Source organism: Hoplias malabaricus, chromosome 9 (assembly GCF_029633855.1).
Source record: "Hoplias malabaricus isolate fHopMal1 chromosome 9, fHopMal1.hap1, whole genome shotgun sequence".
Classification (NCBI taxonomy): domain Eukaryota; kingdom Metazoa; phylum Chordata; class Actinopteri; order Characiformes; family Erythrinidae; genus Hoplias; species Hoplias malabaricus.
In genome coordinates this window covers 42,267,767-42,295,344 of record NC_089808.1, presented here as the reverse complement: position 1 = coordinate 42,295,344, position 27,578 = coordinate 42,267,767, and the positions used below count along the sequence as shown (strand labels likewise).

The 27,578-nt window shown below is 48.0% G+C and overlaps 1 protein-coding gene across 6 annotated transcripts in view; it reads right to left on the bottom strand.

The window, feature by feature from the left end:
- The window catches only part of rasal2 (RAS protein activator like 2), a 97,762-nt gene that overhangs the window by 24,049 nt on the left and 46,135 nt on the right, over window positions 1-27,578 (bottom strand). For 4 of the 6 annotated variants that reach the window (XM_066680503.1, XM_066680500.1, XM_066680501.1 and 1 more), the window contains exons 2-5: window positions 27,574-27,578; window positions 24,752-24,878; window positions 8,116-8,219; window positions 2,146-2,258 (exon numbers count right to left, since the gene is read on the bottom strand). The exon at window positions 27,574-27,578 is cut by the window's right edge and continues 123 nt beyond it. In XM_066680503.1, coding sequence (XP_066536600.1) covers window positions 2,146-2,258; window positions 8,116-8,219; window positions 24,752-24,878; window positions 27,574-27,578 — 349 coding nt within the window. Of the gene's footprint in view, window positions 1-2,145; window positions 2,259-8,115; window positions 8,220-11,841; window positions 12,070-24,751; window positions 24,879-27,573 lie in introns of those variants that run through there. The other 2 variants (XM_066680504.1, XM_066680505.1) reach the window with 2 other exon arrangements.

Below are 27,578 nucleotides of genomic sequence, written 5' to 3'. Positions count from 1 at the left end.
AAGTCAGTTCCAGTTAAAGAGGAGAAGCCTCGGGCCCCAGACAGACTCCAGCAGCTCTCTTCACACTGATGTTATTATGAGCCAAACAAAGACATGATGAATGAGTGAATCAGGACAAAAACAACATCAGAGGATGTGCATCACAAATCAACTGTATTTTACACCTCCAGACCTTCACTCGTTCACCTTCTGAAAGCACTTCATCCTGAACAGCGTCACAGTGGGTCCACAGTCACCCGGCATCACTGACAACAAAGCAGGAACACACCCTACACACACACACACACACACACCCAGTCACTCACACACTCACCCAGTCACTCATACCTGTGGACAGTTTCACACACTCACTCTGTCACTCATATGTTCACCCAGTCACTCACACACTCACCCTGTCACTCATATGTTCACCCAGTCACTCACACACTCACACCTGTGGACAGTTTCACACACTCACCCTGTCACTCAAACGTTCACCCCGTCAATCACAGACTCACACCTTTGGACAGTTTCACACACTCACCCAGTCACTCATCATCACGTCAGCACCTGATGTCACTCAGGTTTATGCGGCTGTATGCCATCAAACCCTCACATCTAGAGCAAAGCCTTCCCTGAAGATCCCCTTGTCCAAAGGACAACAGAATTCATCTAACATCAGCCCCGGACATCACACTCACTCACAGGGCCGTACGCCATCAAACCCTCACAGCAGTGTTCAGCGTGTTGTGTTCAGCTCCAGCTCTCTGAGACACACTGGGAGAGTAGAGCACTGGGGACGAGAGGGAAATAACCGGCCACCAGGGGGCGGTACAGACCTTTATGACAGGTTCTGTTAGGGTGTGTTCACACTGGGCAGGTTTGGGTCAACTCACACACACACACACAGATCAGTTCTCAGTGTGCTGTAACACCGTGAGAAAAGGCAGGCACTGAGCGTCAGCGAGGGACAGAACAGAGATATTCACAGTGTCTAACACCCGACTGCGCTTCATTAACTCTTACTTACTTCAGCTCTGTGTGGTTTACTTCAGTGACACACGGTGATATCAGAATTGCACTGGTATCTGCTTTTTATTTTTGATTTGATCTGAATTGGGTAGATTAATAATTAACATATTTTTATTAAAAAAGGGAGTTTAAAGCTGTGACGAGTCTGAAGTCTCTGTGAGGACCACTTGGCTAAATTTACGTGGCTAAGTTTTCTCAGGAAACACTTTTCGTTTTGTTTGAAGACCGTTGGTTAACCGTTAAAAATGTAAAGAGTGGTCTATAACGTTAATCTGATGTATTTTATCGGTCTGTATTTCTGTCTCAGGGCGTCACAGTCGAGCAGCAGTTGAGTGGTGTCTCTGTCACAGCCCCAGGGTCCTAGAGGTTGTGGGTTTGAGTCATGCTCCGGTTTCCTCCCACGCTCCAAAAACACATGTTGGTAGGTGGATTGGAGACTCAAAGTGTCCGTAGGTGTGAGTGTGTGTCGCCCTTTGAAGGACTGGCGCCCCCTCCAGGGTGTGTTCCCACCTTGCTCCCAATGATTCCAGGTAGACTGCAGACCCACCACCGCCCTGAACTGGATAAGGGTTACAGACAATGAAGGGTGAAGTGGGCGTGGTCACAAGTGGGGCGGGGCCCAATGGAAGATACAAGACACACCCACTGGATCAGGCAGAAGTGTAGAGAATTTGGCCTCACTGACTTAAATAGGACCTCATGTTCAACATGTGGCTACCATGCTGCCTATGTAGGGGATAGGGATCAAGGCAGCACACTAAAGATTGAGACACAGCCCTGGTCACATCTAAAAACACTCATCTTTTTAAAACAAAGGAAAACTAATAACACTGACTCCCTCATCTCCTTTGTAAGGATTAGTTTTGTTACCATGTTGCCTCTGTAGGGTGTAGGGATCAAGGCAGCTCACTAGGGATTGAGACACAGCCCAGCTCTTGTCAACAAAGCCTCGCTTTGATCAAACACAGAGAAACCCGACAGACTCAGGTATCTATTTTATAAAAATTAACTGTGGTTCAAATGCTGCCTTTGTAGGGAGTAGGGATCGAGGCAGCACACTAGGGATTGAGACACAGCCCTTGTCATGTTGACAAAGCCTCGCCTTGTGAAAAGAGAGGAAGAGAGAGAGTGTACCTGTCGTTTTCAGCTGGACGGAGAGAGGGAAGTCTGAAGCTGGGGTTCCGGTCTAGTTTGGTCTGACTCTTCGTCCTCTTGATGGAGCCTTTCAGTCGTTTACTGAAGAAACCCTGAGAGAGGAGAGAGGACAGAGACGGGTCAGGTGTGTCCTGCTCAGAAGCACTGTAGCGTGTGTTGTAAAACAGTTTCAGACTGTGTGTGTTTGTGTGTGTGTGTGTGTGTGTGAGTAATACTCTGACTCAGTATCACCTTAGTAAACATCCGTTCTGCTGTAAAGACTCGTAGCCAGTGTCTGTTTACACCACTGACCCCTCACTCACTCCGCCCCCTCGTCTCCACAGTGGAACACAGTTCTGTTTCTTAATGAAACGTCTGTGTCCTGCTTTGGTCTAAACCCCACGAGCCCCACAGCAGTGTTCTCCCCCTGTGTAAACAGCCCCTGTTCAGAACACCCGCTTTCAGCACCTGTTCCTTTAAATGATAATGAGCCGCTCGCTGTTCACCCCGACCCCGAGCGCACAGCAGTGAGGAGCGAGGAGCAGAAGCTCTGGTTTTTAGCCGTTTTCACTCTGTTCTCTTTCTTCTCCGTTTTTACTCAGTGCTCTTATTTCTCCGCGCTCGTTGTGTCTGTTTTGCTGAGTTTAACCTCGTCTTTGCGCTCTCACATAAACACGGGTCCAGCGCTGTGATTGGACAGACTCAGACGAGGGGGCGGGGCCATCCTAAAGTCTCTGCACTTGACGTCAGAAGCGGAGCAGAATCAGAACGACTCGTTTTATCCCGTGTTTCAGACTCAGGCAGCGCACAGGGAACTGACTGGGGTCTTGTTTCACACTGTGTGTGTTGACGTTATTTTATAACACGTCACTTTCAGACCTACCTCCCCCTGGGGCATTTTAAGAAGTCTGGGTAATCTTCCGGCGCCTTGGCGAGGGAAAACCGAGCCCCTGGTGATGGATGTGAAAGTGTTTGGGAAATGCAGAAGGGCAGGAATCGTGAGTCTGACGCTGAAACACGAAACCTACACAGCGTCCACATCGCTGCTGTTTCAGAGTGTGACTGACGAGACCCGCTCCGCACCACCGCCCTGTGTGTGTGTGCTCACTGCTCAGAGTGTGTATACTCACTGTGTGACTCTGATGTGTTAAAGAGTCACACTACTGTCCCTGCGACTCCTTCACGGCACGTGACTTTAACCTGAGACACAGAGAGAGGAGACGTTCCTCACACAACTCCACAGCTGCTGCTCCTTTAACAGGTTACACTCCTCCACCACCCTCCGAACGAGAGACACCACACACACTGACTGATTCGAGGCGTGAATTCTGCAGTGTGAGTTTCAGCAGACGGTCTGAGAGTGTGTGTGTGTCTCCGGGTTAATGTGGTTAAAGGTGAGGGCAGCTGACAGACAGGGTGTTACTGAGCTCTTAAACTCTGTGTTTCTCAAGAACTCAGACCTTGCTCAACACACACCAGGAAACAGACCAATCATTAACAGAGAGCGCTCACACACAGCGGAGACTACAGAGGACGAGAAGCCGTCTTCAGGACGCAGTCAGATACTTTTACATGTTGAACTTGAACCTGAAGGATGTAGTAGAGGTGTTCGATATGTAACAGCTCCAGGGTCCTGAATGTTGTGGGTTCAAGTCCCGCTCCGGGTGACTGTCTGTGAGGAGTGTGGTGTGTTCTCTCTGTGTCTGCGTGGGTTTCCTCCGGGTGACTGTCTGTGAGGAGTGTGGTGTGTTCTCTCGGTGTCTGTGTGGGTTTCCTTCGGGTGACTGTCTGTGAGGAGTGTGGTGTGTTCTCCCTGTGTCTGCGTGGGTTTCCTCCGGGTGACTGTCTGTGAGGAGTGTGGTGTGTTCTCTCTGTGTCTGTGTGGGTTTCCTCCAGGTGACTGTCTGTGAGGAGTGTGGTGTGTTCTCCCTGTGTCTGTGTGGGTTTCCTCCGGGTGACTGTCTGTGAGGAGTGTGGTGTGTTCTCTCTGTGTCTGCGTGGGTTTCCTCCGGGTGACTGTCTGTGAGGAGTGTGGTGTGTTCTCCCTGTGTCTGCGTGGGTTTCCTCCGGGTGACTGTCTGTGAGGAGTGTGGTGTGTTCTCCCTGTGTCTGCGTGGGTTTCCTCCGGGTGACTGTCTGTGAGGAGTGTGGTGTGTTCTCTCTGTGTCTGCGTGGGTTTCCTCCGGGTGACTGTCTGTGAGGAGTGTGGTGTGTTCTCTCTGTGTCTGCGTGGGTTTCCTCCGGGTGACTGTCTGTGAGGAGTGTGGTGTGTTCTCCCTGTGTCTGCGTGGGTTTCCTCCGGGTGATTGTCTGTGAGGAGTGTGGTGTGTTCTCTCTGTGTCTGTGTGGGTTTCTCCAGGTGACTGTCTGTGAGGAGTGTGGTGTGTTCTCCCTGTGTCTGTGTGGGTTTCCTCCGGGTGACTGTCTGTGAGGAGTGTGGTGTGTTCTCTCTGTGTCGGCGTGGGTTTCCTCCGGGTGACTGTCTGTGAGGAGTGTGATGTGTTCTCCCTGTGTCTGCGTGGGTTTCCTCCGGGTGACTGTCTGTGAGGAGTGTGGTGTGTTCTCCCTGTGTCTGCGTGGGTTTCCTCCGGGTGACTGTCTGTGAGGAGTGTGGTGTGTTCTCTCTGTGTCTGTGTGGGTTTCCTCCAGGTGACTGTCTGTGAGGAGTGTGGTGTGTTCTCCCTGTGTCTGTGTGGGTTTCCTCCGGGTGACTGTCTGTGAGGAGTGTGGTGTGTTCTCTCTGTGTCTGCGTGGGTTTCCTCCGGGTGACTGTCTGTGAGGAGTGTGATGTGTTCTCCCTGTGTCTGCGTGGGTTTCCTCCGGGTGACTGTCTGTGAGGAGTGTGGTGTGTTCTCCCTGTGTCTGTGTGGGTTTCCTCCGGGTGACTGTCTGTGAGGAGTGTGGTGTGTTCTCTCTGTGTCTGCGTGGGTTTCCTCCGGGTGACTGTCTGTGAGGAGTGTGGTGTGTTCTCTCTGTGTCTGCGTGGGTTTCCTCCGGGTGACTGTCTGTGAGGAGTGTGGTGTGTTCTCCCTGTGTCTGCGTGGGTTTCCTCCGGGTGATTGTCTGTGAGGAGTGTGGTGTGTTCTCTCTGTGTCTGTGTGGGTTTCCTCCAGGTGACTGTCTGTGAGGAGTGTGGTGTGTTCTCCCTGTGTCTGTGTGGGTTTCCTCCGGGTGACTGTCTGTGAGGAGTGTGGTGTGTTCTCTCTGTGTCTGCGTGGGTTTCCTCCGGGTGACTGTCTGTGAGGAGTGTGATGTGTTCTCCCTGTGTCTGCGTGGGTTTCCTCCGGGTGACTGTCTGTGAGGAGTGTGGTGTGTTCTCCCTGTGTCTGCGTGGGTTTCGTCCGGGTGACTGTCTGTGAGGAGTGTGGTGTGTTCTCTCTGTGTCTGCGTGGGTTTCCTCCGGGTGACTGTCTGTGAGGAGTGTGGTGTGTTCTCTCTGTGTCTGCGTGGGTTTCCTTCGGGTGACTGTCTGTGAGGAGTGTGGTGTGTTCTCTCTGTGTCACAAGTTGGTAGGTGGATTGGTGACTCAAAAGTGTCGGTAGGTGTGTGTGTGTGTTGCCCTGTGAAGGACTGGCGCCCCCTCCAGGGTGTGTTCCCATCTTGCGCCCAGTGATTCTAGGTAGGCTCCAGAGCCACCACGACCCTGAACTGGATAAGGGTTACAGACAATGAATATACTGAAATATTTGGTAATTTTGTAAAAACACTATCGTACCAAAATTCTGGGTGTGGTCTGTGCTGAGTGGAGAATAAGCTTCAGCATTTTACTCAGCTTTATGTATTTGATTCTATTCAAAATTCCACAGAGAGAGGGAGGAGAGAAAGAAAGAGAGAAATAGTGAAAGGTTGATTGACAGATGAGGTACAGAAAGAATGAGTGAGAAGAGAAAACATGAGCCAAAAACAAGGCGTGAGAAAAGGACAAAGTGCACTGAGACAGGGAAGGCAGGGTGATACGAGTAAAAAAGCACAGAGCGAGAGAGTGAGAGAGAGAGAGAGAGAGAGCCCATAGACCCTGAGCAGTCGTAACACTTGGCAAAGCTGGAGAGGAGCCGAGCAAAACAACAGAAAATCAACTCCGCTGAAAAGAAAGAGCATTCCACCTCCTCCTCCTCCTCCTTCTCTCTGTGTGTGGTGCTGTCCTTCCATTCCTCTGTGGAGCACAGTTCTCTCTCTCTCTCTAAACACTGCCTTTCACCAGCATCTCAGTGTCTCAGCTCTGCACGGCGAACTCAACGGAGATCGCACTTATACTCAGCCTCACTTTCTCCCAGGCTCCTCCCATTAGCGCAGTCTTAGCCAATCAAATGGTGAAAGCATGCAGTGACATCACTGGACCGTAAACCTGACGCTGCCTCTCGTACACAGTGAACCTCAGAGGGGTTTAGAGGCGGTCTGTAAGAGAGTTCCATCCCTGGAGACCCCTCAGTCCGAGGTCAGGGCTCCGCTCGCTGGGTGGGTTCCTCTGAGGAACGTTCTTGTGTGTTCTTCATGGTGTTCTCCACAGATCCTCCCCCGCTCACTGATGAACACCGCTGCACTGACCGAGCTCCACAGCTCTCCTTCTTTCTCACTCCACAGTTCAATGGGCCGCAGACCCCTCCACAGACCGTTACAAAGAGTTAGAAAAGTCTGTCTAATGCCGTCTGACATCCTCCTCATTCTCCGCCCGGCGCCGCGCTGAGAGTCACAGGAGAAGGACTTCATCGTTACGCTCAGCCGTCGTCTGTGGAGCTCCGTGACAAAGACAAACAGGCCGTGATTCATCGTTCATAAAGAGCCTTCACTACAGCCCAGTTATAAATACGCCAGGTGTCCCACTTCCTGCCGTGTAAAAATATCCTCAAACCAATTCTCACACAGGCGCTCGTCTCTGTCTCTGTCTCTCTCTGAGTGCACAGTGCTTCTGATCAGAGAGCTGAGTTACAGAGATGTGTAAAAATAGCTTCCACAAAAAAAAAAACCACAGCCACATATCGTTTCATACAGATATGTTTTTTCTGAACTGACCCCAACGGCACACGCTGTTAGAACACGTTTCAGATCCCAGACGGAGGCCTCGACTCTCGAGCTAAATAAAGATACAGACACTAAACCAAGTTTACATTCACTTCTTAAATAATGTTTTATTGAACTCGAGCTTCACGGCTGTGTCTGATCCACTCACCCTTTTCCACTGCAGTGTACTGCACTCTACTCTCTGATTGGTTCCTGGTTGGTGTCCCACAGCTCCCCCCTGAAATGTATCTGGTGTCGTCTCTAACCCCGTCTCTAAGGGGAACAGTGGGCTTTGGAAACCTCAACAACGGCAGCGGTAACGTTGAGCGGTGTTTACTCATGGTGTATCGGCGTGTTGTTGTCGTTTGGGACTGAACACAGCTCCGTCATCAGTTCAGACAGATCAGTAGAGTTTGTTCCTTCCTTGTTGCAGCGTCCAGCTCTCGCTGGATTCTTTCGTCGGCCACCGATCCAAGGAGCGTTTGAACCTCTTCAAAAGACCACGGCGTCATTTTACGAGCTGCCGTCGTGAGTCGGATAAAAACAAACGTGATCTCTGCTGCAACTGGAGATTTTACAGATGGAGAGTTGGTGCTGGTCGTCTGCGTCGCGTGGCGTAAAGTGACGACTCTCTCTGGACGATCAGCGCTCTGCAAGGTTTATACGCCCTACTTTATAGTCCCTACTCGACTCGCTCTGAACCACGAGAGAACAGCCGCTAAACAAGAACCCGCTTCCAGAACCAGAACTTGTGGAGGTCCTCAGCGTTGAAGAACAGGATGAAAGGGGCTGATAAAGTATTCAGAGCAACAGGTTGACTACAGTCTGTGATTGTAGAACTACACACTGACCGGTGGTGGACAGTGGAGCTGAGAGAGTGGACTGTGAGTGTAGAAATGTGGATGTAATGACTGGTCAGTGTGTGTCCAGTAACCTGATTTTAATCAGTGTGTTTAAGAGGCTGTTACTGACCGGCACTTTAAAGGGCGAGGTGTTGGGTCCTTCCACAGAGGCATTCTTCTCCGAGCTGAGGCCTGAGATACTCCTCCTCCTCGGGGAGCGCTCTGCGGACACTTCTGAGAGAGAGAGAGAGAGAGAGAGAGAGAGAGAGATGAGAACAAAGGCAGGAGGGTCTCTGTCCGTCTCGATCTGTTCACCTAAACACCAGTGATGTCCAAGAAAGTGTGTGTGAGGATCACTGCCAGGTTTTCATCATCTCCTGGACATTACCCTCCTCTCAGATGCACGGGGGGTTGTTAATGACGGCTCTAAAGTGCTGACCTCCTTCTGGAAGAAGACATTTTGCTGAATGTGTGTCAAGGATGGAGAGGGACACAACCTACATCTCACCGCAACTCTCCACTGCCACTGAAAACTGTCAGAGGGGCTCACTCTGTTCACTACAGGCTATTGCAGGCTTTGGTACCACCTTAAAAACCACCTTAAATACACCACATTCCACACTGTACCAAAAACACAGGCTGCTACAGGCCTTGGTACCACCTTAAATACACCACGTTCCACACTGTACCAAAAACACAGGCTTCTACAGGCCTTGGTACCACCTTAAATACACCATGTTTCACACTGTACCAAATAAACAGGCTTCTACAGGCCTTGGTACCACCTTAAATACACCATGTTCCACAGCTTTACTACAGCCTTCCTGAGCTAATTTACCTGGTGCACCACTTAAGGTGGAATGGAAAATTAAATCAAGAATCTCAGGAACCAGAATGTAACATATACATAATTTAAGGTGGAATGGAAATTCTGATTGAGAATATTAGGCACCAGAATGTATTTTCTGCCTCAAATTCAACCTGCTCAGGTGCATCAGGGCAGGAGTAATCATCTCCTGTCTGGACCTGTGTGTGTGTGTGTAAGGAGTAGCAGCTGGATCTGACCGGCAGCTGAAGCCCATGAGACGGTTGTAGTTTCAGGCCCAAGGCCCAAAGCAGAACCAGAGCAGCGTTCTGGAGCCCAGCCCAGACCTGACATAGCTACAGGGTCTCAAATAACAATAAACACCTCCTATAGCTCCACCACACACACACACACACACACACACACAGAGGGAGAACAAGTCTATACAGCCCATCCCAGGCCAGGGACGGAACCGAAGACCATCAGTCTCTCAGAACCAGATTAACTGGGGACATCTCTCATGTTCCTGAACTTGGACGATGTCCAGAAAGACACAGAACAGCATCTACATTCAGTCCCACCCAGCGGCTACACTACGCTACGCTAACAGTTGAACTGCCTGGACACCCCTCAGCCCCGGAACTCAACCTCTGACAAGTGCTGTCAATCACTGTGTTAATATAACACTGATGAAAAACATTCAATGACCTGTTTATCACAAAGAAAACAAACAAGAACATCATTTGATGATGACAACTACGAGCGATAAAGTGAAAGACTGAGAAATGAATCATTTATGATTTGAAAACAGAATACCACAAGGAAACAGAAACAGGAAAATGCTCCATCTGTTTGCTATTGTCAGGGCAAGAGCAGCTGTGTGGATCAGTGAAGAGGAGTCGACTCCCAAAGAACCAATTCTTCCAGCGTCTGGGAGTCACTCGTATCAACTGCCGGCCAATGATTCAGAGAGTTGAATCTTTTGGAGTCGACTCAGTCTCGGTTTTTGACACATTCTGCAGCGACTTTAAACTTATGTTAATGTTAAATGTAAAATATATTTAAAAAATAAAGTGACCACATTCCTTCCATAACTTTGGATATTAGCATAACTTTTAAACTATTGTTTATTAAAGTTAGTAATAAATAAACCTTTGTTTTATTTAATGAACCAAAATGAGACCAAAACTAACACATATTTAAGTAAAATAAGATGAAAACCAAATCAAAACAAAGCAAAAATAACAGTTTTTATTACATTAACACAAACGTCCTGTAACACGCTGAACAGTAGGAGCAGAAGGCTAGGTACGAAAACACTGCTGTGAGGATTTAATGGCAGTCACAAGGGCACTAGGGAGGTCAGGTACAGATGGTGGTTTTGAGAGGAGCTGTTGAGCCGAGCTGGTTGAACTTGCTCAGAGCTGCAGGTTGAGACCCAGTATGAACTAAGACCCTCAGAACCTTGCTGTAAGGATTAAGGCAGATACAGGGAGGAATTACACTCCTCCAGTCCACACTTGGCATTGGGTCTGGTGACATTTTCTAGTTTTTGTAGTGGACACTTGAGCTCAAGGCTTACAGTAGGTCCGGTTATTCACCACCTTAAATCCACCTTAACCAGCTCCTCCTCATTTCTCCTGTTCCACCTTCACTACTCCTTTTCTCCTCACTACTGATTATACTCTCTTCTCTTTTCTTGCTCCTCTCTTCTCCACTTTCTTATTTCTCCTTTCCTGTTTCTTTTCTCTTTCTCCTCTCCTGTCCCATCATTTATTTTTCCTCTCTTCTCCACTTTCTCCCCTCCTGTCTCATCTTTTCTCTTTCTGCTCTCTTCTCCTGTCTCCTTTTTTCTTTCTCCTTTTTTCTCTTTCTCCTCTCTTCTCCTGTCTCGTTTTTTCTTTCTCCTCTCTTCTCCTGTCTCGTTTTTTCTTTCTCTTCTTTTCTGTTTCTCCTCTCTTCTCCTGTCTCCTTTTTTCTTTCTCTTCTTTTCTGTTTCTCCTCTCTTCTCCTGCCTCCTTTTTTCTTTCTCCTCTCCTGTCTCCTTTTTTTCCTCTTTCTCTATTCCTCCACTTTTTCCTCTCCTTTCTCCCATCTCTCCACTTTCTTCTCCCTTCTCTGCTTCCTCCTCTTTTCTCCTTTCTCCTCTTTTTCTCTCTACTCTCATTTTGTCCCCTTTTCTCCTTCTCCTCTCCTTTAGTTTCTCCTCTCCTCTCCACTTTTTCCTCTCCTTTCTCCAATCTCCTCTTCTCCACTTTCTCCCCTCTTCTCTTTCTTCTCCACTTTCTCCTGTCTTCTCACCTTTCTCCTCTCTTCTCTCATTTCTCCTCTTTTCTCCTGTCTTCTTTCTATTCACTCTGTTCTCCTCTCCCCTTTTTCTCATCTTATCTTGTGTTCTGTTCTGTTCAGTCCTCTTCCTTTTCACTCATTCCTCCTCCACATAACACTTCTTTTTTTTCTCACCTCTCTTCATTCCTTTCTCTTTTACACTCTCCTGTCCGGTCTCCTTCCTGTTCTTCCCTTTCTCCTCTCCTCTGTCGTTCCCTTGGGGAGATCCATGGCTTCAATTTAAATTCAGAGCGAGGGGAGAGAAGGCAGGGTGCAGGAGTCAGCACTATTCAACATCTACACTGCCGTCCAACTTTCTCTCTCTCTCTCTCTCTCTCTGAGCGTATCACTCACACTGTCTCCACAGGAAGAGATCTCCCACGCTCTATAACCTGAGAGAGAGAGAGAGAGATGACTAAGCACTGGGCTCCTCTGCCTCCCGCAGTGCTGAAGGAGTCTGAACACACAACACAACATGTCCAGAAGTTTGTGGACACCTGCTTTCCCGGAGAACAGGAATCAGGAGTTTGTTCCCCGTCTCCGCCGTCACAGCCTGGGCTCCACTGTAGGAGCTTTAGACCAGACACTGGAACATGGCTGTGAGGAGCTGATGGCAGCCACAAGAGCATCAGTGAGCTCAGGTACTTGTGGCAGCTTTGAGAGTACACAGTGCTGACAGGGAGTTAGAAAGGGCGAGAGACACAGAATCAGAGAGAGAAATACCTCTATCGCAGCTGTTGCCCATCACCTGCTCGATAAACACACGGTCAGCATCGGATTGGCCGTAAAGTGACCATCTCCCTCGTCCAATCAGCAGCAGCGATTTGTTTTCTGTAAATATCCGCTACGTTCTTCGGCACGAGATCCAACATCAGCTCCTATCCTCCGTCTCTGCTCCGCATCCCTCTCTCTCTCTCACTCTCTCGCTCCGCTACTGCTCCATCTCTCTCTCGCTCTGTCTGTGCTAGGGCTCCATCTCTCTCCCTCCCTCCCAAGCCAGTCCCACTCAGTCTTGGATAGACCCTCCTCTCTCTCTCTCTCTGCTACTGCTCCCTCTCTCTCACTGTTTTTCCTCCAAGTCTGTCTCCTTTTTCTCTCTCTTTTCTTTGTATTCCTGTCTTTCTCTCTCTCCTTCTGTGCTAGCAATCCATCTCTCTCCTCCTCTCCAAGTCACCCCCCTCCCCCTCTCTCTGGTCCTGCTCACCCTTGAACAGGCCACCCTCCCTACCTCCTATCTGCGAGTGTGTGTGTGTGTGTGTGTTAGCGCTCCATCTCTCCATCTCCCTCCCTCCCTCCCAGAGTCCCCATCACCTTTGTACAGATCCACTTCTCCCCCTTTTCTCTCTGTGCGATCGCTCCGCCTCTCTCACTCCTTCTCTCCATCTTTTCTCTCGTTCCCACTCTCTGAGCCAATCCCAATCACCCTTACACAGACCCCTCTCTCTCTCTCTCTCTCTCTCTCTCTCGTCCCGCCTGGCGGAAGAGATTTTACCGCATTTATTCAATCAATCTTGTAACCTCACTCCTCTCTTCCTCTCAGTGCTTCCTCTCTCTCTCTCTCTCTCTCTCTCTCTCTCTCTCTCGATGCTTGAGAATGATAATTTCTCAGAGAAGAACAAATCACCAAAGAGTCATTTAAAAAACCTCTTTTGCTTCATATAGGACACAGCTCTGGGGGCTCTCTGTGTGTGTGTGTGTGTGTGTGAGAGAGAGAGAGAGAGAGAGAGAGAGCTGTAGAGAGAGTCTAGGTATAATTCAGTCGTTGAGTAAAGAGCACCACAGGCCAGTCGTGTAATTCCCTCCACACCACACCGAGGGGAAATGTCTCGGGACGAGGCTAAAATTAACTCGTCCTTCGTCCTGCGCGTCTCACGTGAGCTTCAAACACAGCTTCCATAAAAACATCTCACGCATGCAGAGGACGGATGGAGTAAATATTGAAACTAGAGGCGATAGCGTAAATAAACAGGTGATCTGCCCAAACGTCAACACGACTTTCACTGATTTAATGTGGAGTTCTCTGTGTAAGAGCCCAGCTGCCATCAAATCCTCACAGCGAGGGTCTGAGGCTCTGGAGATTCACACCACAGTTCCCAAAGTGGGGGGTACAGTTTTGTAGAGTGAGGTCTAGAGGAAGCGTTATGCACAGGTGCAATGTTAAAGTGAATATCTGTGGTTGTTGGGAAACACGGTTCTCTCTGGTTTGTTTCTGTTCAGAAACTCAGTATCTTTTAAGGTGGAGCAGTGTGTTGGTGGAGAAGTACGACTGTTTGTTGGTGTCTGAAGTGTAAATGGTCTGTAAGTGTTTATTCACTGTGTGAATTCCCACAGAAACTCATGTGTAACTCGAGCTGTTTAGTTTGTAGCACTGTCGCTAATGCAGTTAGCCATTTGCCGAGTTTGGAGACATTTCTACCTTAAGTGATCTGAAACACCAGTGTTTTTCAGCGTTTGGAGTCTCTCCGTTGTCTAAAAACCTCCAGATGCCGTTTCTCTGCCGTGAGCAGAGAGAGAGAGAAAGCCTAGCACCGGACCCAGACATGGGTTTTTTTACCCATTTACAGACACTGGGGCTTCGTAAACACATTAGAGCGGTTTCCAGAGCAAACCGACTGTAGAGCAACCGGCTCAGCACCTCATCTACCGCAGCGTCAATGAGCACGCTCACAACATCAGTTACTGTCCTGCTCTTAAAAACCCAGGACCCGGAGGAAGAGCAGCAGAGCGCCCAGAGGAGCTGAGCCTCACTCTTTAACACTGGGTCCTCTGGCTCTAAGATCCGCTGCTCTTCCTCTGGGGCCCGGGTGTTTGAGAGAGATGTGAACTTTCAAACTGAATTTAACAGACTTCAACCCTGGACTGAGACTCTGAAGTAAAGAGCAGAGTCAGTCAGAGGCTGAAATAATATCCACTGAATAATAAATGAGATTTCTTACATGTAATGCTTTGGGATTTAATTTGAGATAATGAACATTATGATTTTAATGACATTATATCTGAGATAAATGTAGACACCCGGATAACTATCACTCTGAGGTAGAGCTAGATGCTAAGCTAACTTAACTGGACCTCCTGCTGTGTGTACTGTGCTGAACTACACCATTCTGTTCCATGTCCGGTCCATACTGTCATTTACGCCATGATGCCCTCATTGTCACTGCTATCTTATCTGACCTGCTGCTAGTCCACATTTTATTCTGCCCAGCTTTGTCTCTGTGGCTCCTACTAAGAATATATTTACTTCACCAACTCTGAACTCCATTAGTGCAGTAGTAATTATGCTGCTCTGTTTTTGTCATCTACCGGATCATTTATGTATTTAAACATTTTATTTTATAAACGAAATATTGTATCACTTATGATTCTCAGCGCAATAGCGGCTAAGGCTGCTCTTGTGTATGTCACATGTACAGAACTCATACATATATAGATCCTCCTCAATTTTATTATATTATGGTTCAGAGCACTGCGGTACCACTTCTGTATCCACGTCTATAGCCCTGCTCCATTTATTGTTATTATTTCTGTATGTCTTCTCTTTTGCACAGTGTACAATCCTCTGACACTACAATTTCCCTTGGGATCAATAAAGTCCTGAAATCATATGTAATCTAACTTAACTGTTCTGAGGTAAATGTAGATGCTAAGCTAACTTTACAGCTCCAAGGTAACTGTAGGTGAAGGTTGAATTGAAGGTTGAATGTCTTTGTCATTGTACCAGAATAATGAAATTAAAAAAGTGCAATTCTTATTTAAAATGCTAAGATTAAGATGCTAAGCTAACTTAACTGCTCTAAGGTAAATATATGTTAAGCTTTGTTTATTGCTCTAAGGTACATCTAGATGCAAAGTTAATCTAACTGTTCTTAGGTAAATTTAAATATCTAAGTTAAATGTAGATGCTACGCTAACTTAACCATAAAAGTAAAAGGTAAAAGTAAAAACACCTAAATGCTTAGCTATCTTAACAGCATAACTGCACTGAGGTAAATGTAGATGCTAAGCTTAGTTTACCACTGTGAGGTACATCTAAATGCTAAGCTATTGTAACTACTCAGTGGTAAATGTAGATGGCAAGCTAACTTAACCGTGCTAAGGTAAATGCTAAGCTAACCTAACTACTATGAGGTCAATCTAGATGCTAAGCGTAGTTTACAGCTCTGAGGTAAGTCTACAAATCAACACTGGGGCTTTATACCAGTCTAGACCACAGTCAGCACTGGGCTCGTGACCTCAGGCTCATGTACCGCTGCTTCAGGGCGCTTTATTTCTTTCATTCTTTCATTCTCTTCTTCCATCAGGGTGTGTATGTAGTGCACTAGAGTCAAGGTCATGTCCCCTACTTTCCTTCACTGGACTCGTCATGTCTCAACTCTCCTCTTCCTGTCACTGTCTCTCTTCCTCCTCCCCCTCCCCTCTCTCTGACTCTCCTCCTCCTCCTGCCAGTCTCTGACTCTCCCTCATCTCCCTCCGACTCTCTCTCTCTACTCCTCCTCTCTCAGACTCTCTCTCTTTTCTCTTTATTCTCCTCCTCTCTGACTCTCCCTCTCCTCAAATCCTCTGCTCCTGAAAATCCACTTACAGCATCGATCAGCTCCCGTCTTCCTGAGATCGATATAGTACTGAGACAACACAGGGCTCCACCAGTGCCCACCTACGGCAAGGAAGAGAAGAAGGAGGGATGGAGCAAGGGAGGGAAAGACAGAGGGTCTTAGCAAGGAAGGGAGACAAAGGAGGAATGGAGGGAGTGAGAAAGAGAGAGAGTCTCAGCAAGTGACCAAGAAGAGGGAGGGATGGAAGAAATGAAAGAAAAGAGAGAGATCGTGGAGGGAGGGAAGGGGTTTCGTGTGTGTGTGTGTGTGTGTGTGTGTGTGTGAGACAGAGGGAGAGAGAGAGAGATGGTTCTGTCCCGTTCTGAATCTGGATCAGTTTTCATTGATCTCTGAAATAAGCCGGAGCTCTGTGTCTCTCAGGGTTTAAAGCTGATCAATGGTAATGACCTTCAGGGGTAAGAAAGGGAAAGACCCCCACTGCTCTTTCTAAAGGCTGCTCATGCCCCGCCCCCTTCACCTCAGGGTGTTCCTCTTTTCTGCAGTAAATATTTTAAACTGGAGGCCATCTTACCCCTTGATAGACATGGTCTCACATTCATCCAGTCACTCCCACTCTCACCCACTCACTTATACACTCACTCACCCAGTCACTTCCAACGCTCACCCAGTCACTTATACACTCCCACACTCACCCAGTCACTTCCAACGCTCACCCAGTCACTCATACACTCACTCCCACAATCACCCAATCACTCATACATTCCCACACTCACCCAGTCACTCAAACACTGACCAGTCACTCCCACAATCACCCAATCACTTCCAACGCTCACCCAGTCACTTTCGGCGCTCACCCAGTCACTCAAACAGTCACTCCCACACTCACCCAGTCACTTCCAACGCTCACCCAGTCACTCAAACAGTCACTCCCACAATCACCCAATCACTCATACATTCCCACACTCACCCAGTCACTCAAACACTGACCAGTCACTCCCACAATCACCCAATCACTTCCAACGCTCACCCAGTCACTTTCGGCGCTCACCCAATCACTCATACACTCCCACACTCACCCAGTCACTTCCAACGCTCACCTGTGGACAGTTCCACATTCTCTCTCTCTCTCTCTCTCTCTCACACACACACACACTCACACACACACAAACACACACCTTTGGACAAACGCAGACACCTCCAGCCACTAGGTGTCAGTAGAGGGGTCTGTGAGTGTGTGGGTGTGGGCAGACTGCTCTACGTTACATTTCTGTGGAGTTTCTAAGATAACTCTCTTTAACTCAGTCCTGTCTGAGGAGAGCAGAACCGTGATGACACCTGATATTAAACACACCACGGCAGACATTAATAATTCATCCTCGCTGGCACAGAGTGGACGACAGAGACACTCCGCTTTCTGCCCACAGCAGCTTTTATTTCTCCCTCAAAGCCACCTCCGAGTGGGGAACTTACCGTAAACCCTGCCAAACCGGGCTGAAACAGAAGAGTGGGCTCATAATGGATCAGTTCCTCCATTAGGACCAGGATTAATCGATCGGAGGGAACGGAGAACCTGCAGATACTGGTCTGGGATAAGGTTTCACTCCAGCCATTAATAATATTAATAATAATACAGGGGCGATTCGGCTTCCATTAAAACGCTTTAATACAGAGTTCAGTGCCTGATCGTCTCTCTCCAACTCACACCTGATCTACCTGCTGACACTGGATTTACATTCCACACGGGAACTCATCACAGAAGAGGATAATAAACACATCCCCCTCTCCTCCAGTGGGACACAGCTCTGTTTCTTAATCAAACCCCACGAGCCCCACAGCAGTGTTCTCCCCCTGTGTAAACAGCCCTGTTCAGAACGCCCGCTTTCAGCACCTGTTCCTTTAAATGATAATGAGCCGCTCGCTGTTCACCCCGACCCCGAGCTCACAGCAGTGAGGAGCGAGGAGCAGAAGCTCTGGTTTTTAGCCGTTTTCACTCTGTTCTCTTTCTTCTCCGTTTTTACTCAGTGCTCTTATTTCTCCGCGCTCGTTGTGTCTGTTTTGCTGAGTTTAACCTCGTCTTTGTGCTCTCACATAAACACGGGTCCAGCGCTGTGATTGGACAGACTCAGACGAGGGGGCGGGGCCATTCTAAAGTCTCTGCACGTGACGTCAGAAGCGGAGCAGAATCAGAACGACTCGTTTTATCCTGTGTTTCAGACTCAGGCAGCGCTCAGAGAACTGATTGGGGTCTTGTTTCCCAGTGTGTGGGTTGGTGGACTCCAGATTCACACAGTAATGTGAACATTCACTGAACGAGGGAGTTTTTATTTGTCCCTTATAAATTAGGGCTGAATTAGTTGGGGAGAACCTCATTGTGTTGAAGCCCAGGTCTGTGTTTAGAACTAGAACCGAGACGTCCCGGTCCGTCAGTCGCGTTGTGGTCTTGGCCACCGAGCAGTGTCCGGCTGCTTCTGATTGGTCAGTTTTACAGAAGCTGAATGTTTGATGACGAAGTCGAGGACCAACACCGCAGCTCAGTGATTCTGATATAAACTGTTCATCCGTTGACCGCACACATCTAGAAGTGATGGTTCTTTGAATGTTTTTATTAAAGGGACACTATGTGATATTTTGTCCTAAGACCTAGAGACTCTTTGGTCTGCAGAAACTGCACTATGTAACTTGTGGAGGAGGGTAGGAAACCAGACCCCTTCCCATTGATTTCAGCGCAGTGCTGTGAACATTAATAACACTAGGGGGAGACACATGAGCAGAAAACTCAAATCTTACCTAGTGTTCCTTTAAAAGGAGAGGGTTCTATAGAACAATGAGCCCTTTGCATCATGAGGGGTGTCTTCAGACTGATGGAGAACGTGCTATAGATGGTTCACTAATAATAATAATAATAATAATACGTTACATTCATACAGAGCCTTTCTAAAACGCAAGGTCACTTTCTACAAAGGGGGGAAAAAAGGAAAGGGGAGGACCCTTTTACCTGCAGAGTGCAGAGGACCTGAGAGAAGAGGCAGGTCTTTAGCTGTGATTTAAAGCAGAAAATGAAGAGCAGAGGTGGAGACTCTGTGGTAAAGAATTCCAGAGCCTGGGGCCCTCACTCTGAATGATCCACCACCAGCGGGAACTGATCTGAATGTGGGTCCCCCGCTCTCAGAGGACCTCAGTGATGTTGAGGACAGAGGGGGTGTGAAAGGTCAAAGGTCAGCTGGTGCCACACCGTGCAGAGCTCTGTATGTGCTAGCTAACACTTTGAGGGTTCTTCTTTCACTCTAGTCTCTATCCGGTTCCCTTTCTCCGTCACGTGACGTCAGCAGGTCAGTGGATCAATAACACACTTCACGAGCAAAGGATGTTTTTACTGCTCTTAGTCCTCCTCAGACCCTACGGCAGCAGTCTGGGACTTTTACATAGTCTTTTATATATTTATACGGGCAATGAATCTCCCTAAAACACACACACACACACACACCAGACACAACCTGGCGACTCCTAGTCTGAGAAACCTTGGTGGCTACATCAGTTCATTTGGGTGATTCAGTTTTTTTTCCTTGCCATTTATGACTTTAGATTTATTTGGTGTACACACACACACACACACACACACACACACACACACACACACACCTGTAATAAACAGGTGATAATAAATGAGCTGAACATTTCTGGTTTGTTTTCTGTACTCTTTAGAGTCATTGAGGGGAATCGATTCATTTTACATTTCTTAATTCCACAGACTGAAAACCATGTTTATGAATTCAGAATAAAAAGATTTGATTCACTGAACAGTGAATCAACTCAATGAATCCATGTGAATCATCTGAATCAGTAAGAAGGATATAAATATACACCTTCATTCTTTAAAGTGAGTGATTTACTGAATCGATACTTTGAGCAGAATCACTATTTGAATTGAGTTGTTCTTAATTAAGAATCATAATTTTTTAAATAAACGAACCATAAACAGATTCTAATCTAATCTAATCTAATTTATCTCAGTTCAAAAACGATATTTTGAATTGGATGAATCGATTCCCCTCAGAGACTCCCCCTTCTGGTCTCTCCTCGTGTCTCATGTCTCTCCACCGTGTCCGAGTCTCCCTCTCAGATCAGAGAGACGTCTGATTCTGAGGGGAATCCTCAGGAAAGGAATCTGATGTCGTCAGAATTGACCTGAAACTCACACACTGTTCTCTACTCTGACCAATCACAGAGCAGATACACCTCACAGACCAATCACAGAGCAGACACACCTCACAGACCAATCACAGAGCAGATACACCTCACGGACCAATCACAGAGCAGATACACCTCACGGACCAATCACAGAGCAGATACACCTCACGGACCAATCACAGAGCAGATACACCTCACGGACCAATCAAGAGCAGATACACCTCACGGACCAATCACAGAGCAGATACACCTCACGGACCAATCACAGAGCAGATACACCTCACGGACCAATCAAGAGCAGATACACCTCACGGACCAATCACAGAACAGATACACCTCACGGACCAATCAAGAGCAGATACACCTCACGGACCAATCACAGAGCAGAGCACCTGGCGCGCCACCGTCCTGTTTTCTTTGTGAAGCTCATGAACAAACAAAATGATCCTAAAAACATCAGGAGACTCCTCACCGTCCTCCGCCTTCCACCAGCAGCAGATCACACACCCATCAGCCAGAACATTACAACCACCTCCCTGTTCCTCCACTCACTGCACTCTCTCGGCTCCACCGACCCCACAGGGGCACTCTGTACTTCTACACTCTACTTTATATGCTGCAGTGACACTGACGTGGTGGTGGTGTGTTAGTGTGTGTTGTGCTGGTGTAGAGTGGATCAGACACAGCAGTGCTGCTGGAGTTTTTAAACCCCTCAGTGTCTGGACTGAGAACAGTCCACTGAACAACATGAAATGCATGTAGGCTGTCAGTGGCTCTGCTGCGGTCGGTCCATTTTGAATTCTGTGGGTAGTGTGCGGGTCCCCTGGTTCTGCCGGAGAACAGGGGAGGAGGGTCCGAGTGCTGAGCTGTGTGTCGTGTGATAAACAGATTTAACAGAATTCAGTGACAGAACAAGGAAGGTCCAGACACAGGGCACAGGGCAAACTACACCCTCCACCCTGGCTTCAGAGTGAGAACACCCCCAACCCCCGCCCCCTTAATGAGGACCACTAGACAAATGAGGGTCATTCAGCCCCCTGTCCCCACCATAACGGTCCGGACCAGCCCCGCCCCCGGCGTCCGTTACTCAGGGGCAGGAGGGCAGTCTGGTGGAATAATGCAAGTGGGCAGCAACATAACGTCAGGGGAATCAACACAGCACCGCATTGTTCATTTAAACCCTGGCATACACACACACACACGCACACACACACGTGCACACACACACACACACACGCGCGCACGCACACACACACACACACACACAGTACCCACTGGCTTTGGAGGGAATGGTTAAAGACAAAGTTTCTCTCACACACACACAACCTGTGGACAGATTCACACACTCACACACTCACCCAGTCACTCACACGCTCACCCAGTCACTCACCCCGTCACTCACCCCGTCACTCACCCTGTCACTCACCCTGTCACTCACCCTGTCACTCACACACTCACCTAGTCACTCAAACACTCACCCAGTTACTCACACACTCACCCAGTCACTCACACACTCACCCAGTCACTCACCCCGTCACTCACCCAGTCACCCAGTTACTCACACACTCACCTAGTCACTCACACACTCACCCCGTCACTCACACACTCACCCCGTCACTCACACACTCACCCAGTTACTCACACACTCACACACTTATCCAGTCACTCACACTGTCACACCGTCACCCACACATTCACAATCACTCACACCGTCACTCACACAGTCACTCACACAGTCCCCCAGTTACTCACACACTCACCCAGTCACTCACACACTCACAGTCACTCACACTGTCACACCGTCACCCAGTCACTCACACATTCACAATCACTCACACAGTCACTCACACAGTCACTCACACAGTCACTCACACCGTCACTCACACACACCCCTGAGGACAGTCTCCCACTCAGATGTAAAGCACCTGACCGTCTGCACTGCTTCATTTATTCATTCATAAACAGTCATCAGTTTAAAGGTCAGTGTCCACAGTGACGCAGGTTTGAAGACGGTGCCTTACTGCCTTCACACATCTCAGTCTTTCTGAAGCCATCTCAGAGAACGACAGGCAGCTGTGGACTGTCCTTTGAGAGCTTCCAGACCACAATAAACACTAACATCAGACGCTTTCACCTTCCACTGTAACGGCACTTTGCAGACGCTCCCTCAGCCCGTAGTGCGCTGGGAGTTCCATGTAGAAGTTTATTAGGACAGGGATAATGACAGAGAGGGCGTGTGTTCTGTTTACGGAGGATCCTCTGTGTTCTCAGGAGTGAGGAACGTGTTGTGAAGGTTTAGATCAAAAGGAAGGAGAGTCCAGAAAACGTTCAGCGATAAACATAAAAAAAGATCACAAAACTCACCCCAGAGCTCCATGTTAGTCCTGAACACCCAGTCGGCGCTCACATCCCCGCGCCTCAGCGACATTCAGCAGCCCTGCCGTGGAGAGCCGGCGTACTCCTCACTCTCTCTCTGTGTCTCTGTGTGTCTCTCCCTCTCTCTCCCTCTCTCTCTCTCTCTCTCTCAGAGGAATGTGGAAGAGCGAGTGTCGGGGTAAAGCCGGTCAAACCCACTCTCCCTCTCTGCTCCACGGCTCCATTCAGCGCAGCACAATAGAGCCGTGGGCAGGAGCTGCGCTCGGGTACAAACACCATGTTCACACACTGTGTTCTGTCAACAACTTTTAATCCTGCGTTGGCTTTATTTTTAATCTGTTTCACTGTTTAGCTCCTGGTTTCCCCTCACTCACAAACACACAGAGGGACCCCGGCACTGATTTCACCACAGCCTTCATTTCAGCAGCTGACTCAGTCTTTTGACTTAAACGTGTGTTAGTTTCAGCCTCATTTTAGTTTGTTGTTGTTATTTTTACCTTAGTTTCATTCACTTAAATTTAGCCTCATTTTAATAATGTCTTTTTAAATATTTGACTGTTTTAGAGCTGTTGTTTATTATTAATTTTCATGAAAAACAGTTTAAAAGTGTTACATTTAAAAACACATTTACATGTGGTCACTTTTCTTCAGATATATTTTACGTGTTTAACATTGACATAAGTTCAGAGTCACTGCAGGTGTCTCAAAACGACACTGAGTCGACTCCAAAAGATTCAAATCTCTGAACCATTGGCTGACAGTTGATAATACTGACTCCAAGACACCAGAAGAATCAATTCTTTGGGAGTCGACTCCTCTTCACTGATTCGTCCGCTGCAGCAAACAGACGGAGCATTTCCCTGTTTCTATTTCCTTGTGATCAGAAATAACGAGTCATTTACCAGACTTTAGAATCGCCCCGCCCCCTCGCCTGAGTCTGTCCAATCACGGCTCTCTCTGTCTCTCTGACCGTCTCTCTTTTTCTGACTGTCTCTCTCTCTTTCAATTCAATTCAATTCAATTCAAGGTGCTTTATTGACATGACAAATTAGTTACATTTGTATTGTCAAAGCCTGGGTTACAATTTAAAATTTAAGAAGAACATAAACATTGAATTAAACAATAAAATATTGAATTAAATAAATACAGGGGGTAACTTTTTAGAACTTGGAAACACCCGGCAACATTCACCACAGCGACTGGAACTGGGGAAAAAGGTTATATATGGGGTGTGTGTGTGTGTGTGTTTCTGTGTGTGTGTGCATGTGTGTGTTTGGGTGTTTGACAACCTCTGACTGTATCTTTCTCTCACTGTCTCTCTCTCTGACTATCCTCTCTCTCTCTCTCTCTGTCTCTCTGACTGTTTCTTTCTCTGACTCTCTCTCTGTCTCTCTCTCTGACTATCCTCTCTCTCTCTCTCTCTCTGTCTCTCTGACTGTTTCTTTCTCTGACTCTCTCTCTCTCTCTCTCTCTCTCTCTCTCTCTGACTGTTTCTTTCTCTGACTCTCTCTCTGTATCTCTCTCTCTCTCTGACTGTCTCTCTCACTGTTTCTTTCTCTCTCTCTCTCTCTCTCTCTGACTGTCTCTCTCTCTCTCTCTCTGACTGTTTCTTTCTCTGACTCTCTCTCTGTATCTCTCTCTCTCTCTGACTGTCTCTCTCTCTCTGACTATGTCTCTCTGTCTCTCTCACTGTTTCTTTCTCTCTCTCTCTCTCTCTCTCTGACTGTCTCTCTCTCTCTCTCTCTCTCTCTCTCTCTCTCTCTCTCTCTCTCTCTGATGGAGACACACACTGTTGCCCGGTTTGAACATTAACATATAAATAACCCTCTCCTCTTTAAGGCTGGGGGTCGGGGCTGAGGGGGTCAGGGAGATGAATGAATGAATGACACTCTCACACTCTGAGGTTCGGGGCATGTTTTGTGGCCGTTGCCCTCGCCCAAAAGAATAAAAGCCCCCCAGCCCAGCGTCCTGCCCCTGGACCCGAGGGTCAGCGCCAACGGCTAAACCCCACCCTCCGGGGGGTCCGGGGGCCGAGAGAAAGAAGACTGGATCTGTGTCTGAGACACATTCCACAACCACCTCCACTCTCTCTCTCTCTCTCTCTCTCTCTCTCTCTCTCTCTCACAGACACACACACACACACACACACACACACACACACACACAGTAATGTAACACAATCCACATGAAAGAAAAGTAAAGCCACAAAAAGAAAAACACACAAATTAAATAAACACACAAACTTCAAACGCAAATCCACACAAACACAAACACACACCAGACACAGACACACAATAACAACAACTGCCCTCAACACCCACCCAGGGCCAGGGCAGCAGTCCCCCAGGAGGCTACAAGACAGAATTACCACCTGCTCTCACTAATGTCCTCGTATCTGCCATCAAATCCTCACAGCAATGTCCCACCATCAGCCCCTGACCTCACATACACACTCCCGTGGAGCTCAGCTCAGCGCACAAACCCCAGCACCAATGAAACCGAGCTGTCAGTCTCACCCAGCCCAGAGGCTCCCTCTGCTGGATACTCGGGGAACTGTCCCTCCGACGGGACGCTGACGGTCCTCCTCAGGCTCCGGCTCTTGGAGGATGGTGCTGTGGGACTCTCCTGGACCTCCGCCGACATCTGGGAAAGAGGTGAAAGAGGTTAGAGCCCTCACAGAGAGGAGAGAGGGGTCCACACCAAACGGTCACTACTTCACTCTCCGTTCAGATCTCGAGCTCTACTTCAGCGCCTGGACATTCCTGCTCCGACTGACCGTCAATAAGAGCCGGGAGAAACGGACAGACACCTGCATGTTTATCATGGTACGGAACGGTCTGTAACACTGCTAAAGGACATGGGTCTGAACTCGCGGACTGAATGCAGTAATATAAATGCACATAATATGTAAATTACTCAAAATCCACAATGAAAGATTTCATGAAAAAGAGGTTTAAATCACACTTTGATGATTGTGTCGAGATAACGAGAAACCTACTGAGAACTAGAGCTGGATGTGGAAACATTAAATTCAGGTGAAACCACATCATTGTGAAGATACACAGTGAACTACAGAGACCTACCAAACACAAACATACCTCAATATTTACTGATTTTAAAGCCTTACCCAGTCCTGCTTCTAACACAACTCTCAATAAAAAGTAATGTGCTTCTGTGTCCAGTGTCGTTAAAATATCCTTAGAGCATTAACACCTCAAGCTTTAAGAGCTGAGGGAGTAAACTCTGAGGTGATTGAGAGCTGAGGGAGTAAACTCTGAGGTGATTGAGAGCTGAGGAGAGTAAACTCTGAGGTGATTGAGAGCTGAGGGGAGTAAACTCTGAGGTGATTGAGAGCTGAGGGAGTAAACTCTGAGGTGATTGAGAGCTGAGGGGAGTAAACTCTGAGGTGATTGAGAGCTGAGGGAGTAAACTCTGAGGTGATTGAGAGCTGAGGAGAGTAAACTCTGAGGTGATCGAGAGCTGAGGGTGTAAACTCTGAGGTGATTGAGAGCTGAGGGAGTAAACTCTGAGGTGATCGAGAGCTGAGGGAGTAAACTCTGAGGTGATTGAGAGCTGAGGGAGTAAACTCTGAGGTGATTGAGAGCTGAGGGGAGTAAACTCTGAGGTGATTGAGAGCTGAGGGAGTAAACTCTGAGGTGATTGAGAGCTGAGGGAGTAAACTCTGAGGTGATTGAGAGCTGAGGGAGTAAACTCTGAGGTGATTGAGAGCTGAGGGAGTAAACTCTAAGGTGATTGAGAGCTGAGGGAGTAAACTCTGAGGTGATCGAGAGCTGAGGGAGTAAACTCTGAGGTGATTGAGAGCTGAGGAGAGTAAACTCTGAGGTGATTGAGAGCTGAGGGAGTAAACTCTGAGGTGATTGAGAGCTGAGGGAGTAAACTCTGAGGTGATTGAGAGCTGAGGGAGTAAACTCTGAGGTGATTGAGAGCTGAGGGTGTAAACTCTGAGGTGATTGAGAGCTGAGGGAGTAAACTCTGAGGTGATTGAGAGCTGAGAGGAGTAAACTCTGAGGTGATTGAGAGCTGAGGGAGTAAACTCTGAGGTGATTGAGAGCTGAGGGAGTAAACTCTGAGGTGATTGAGAGCTGAGGGAGTAAACTCTGAGGTGATTGAGAGCTGAGGGGAGTAAACTCTGAGGTGATTGAGAGCTGAGGGAGTAAACTCTGAGGTGATTGAGAGCTGAGAGGAGTAAACCCTGAGGTGATTGAGAGCTGAGGGAGTAAACTCTGAGGTGATTGAGAGCTGAGGAGAGTAAACTCTGAGGTGATTGAGAGCTGAGGGGAGTAAACCCTGAGGTGATTGAGAGCTGAGGGAGTAAACTCTGAGGTGATTGAGAGCTGAGGGGAGTAAACTCTGAGGTGATTGAGAGCTGAGGGAGTAAACTCTGAGGTGATTGAGAGCTGAGGAGAGTAAACTCTGAGGTGATTGAGAGCTGAGGGAGTAAACTCTGAGGTGATTGAGAGCTGAGGAGAGTAAACTCTGAGGTGATTGAGAGCTGAGGGAGTAAACTCTGAGGTGATTGAGAGCTGAGGGAGTAAACTCTGAGGTGATTGAGAGCTGAGGGAGTAAACTCTGAGGTGATTGAGAGCTGAGGGTGTAAACTCTGAGGTGATTGAGAGCTGAGGGAGTAAACTCTGAGGTGATTGAGAGCTGAGAGGAGTAAACCCTGAGGTGATTGAGAGCTGAGGGAGTAAACTCTGAGGTGATTGAGAGCTGAGGGGAGTAAACTCTGAGGTGATTGAGAGCTGAGGGAGTAAACTCTGAGGTGATTGAGAGCTGAGAGGAGTAAACCCTGAGGTGATTGAGAGCTGAGGGGAGTAAACTCTGAGGTGATTGAGAGCTGAGGGGAGTAAACTCTGAGGTGATTGAGAGTTGAGGGAGTAAACTCTGAGGTGATTGAGAGCTGAGGAGTGTAAACTCTGAGGTGATTGAGAGCTGAGGAGTGTAAACTCTGAGGTGATTGAGAGCTGAGGAGTGTAAACTCTGAGGTGATTGAGAGCTGAGGGAGTAAACTCTGAGGTGATTGAGAGCTGAGGAGAGTAAACTCTGAGGTGATTGAGAGCTGAGGGAGTAAACTCTGAGGTGATTGAGAGCTGAGGGAGTAAACTCTGAGGTGATTGAGAGCTGAGGGAGTAAACTCTGAGGTGATTGAGAGCTGAGGGAGTAAACTCTGAGGTGATTGAGAGCTGAGGAGAGTAAACTCTGAGGTGATTGAGAGCTGAGGGAGTAAACTCTGAGGTGATTGAGAGCTGAGGGAGTAAACTCTGAGGTGATTGAGAGCTGAGGGAGTAAACTCTGAGGTGATCGTGAAGTCTCTCACCTCTT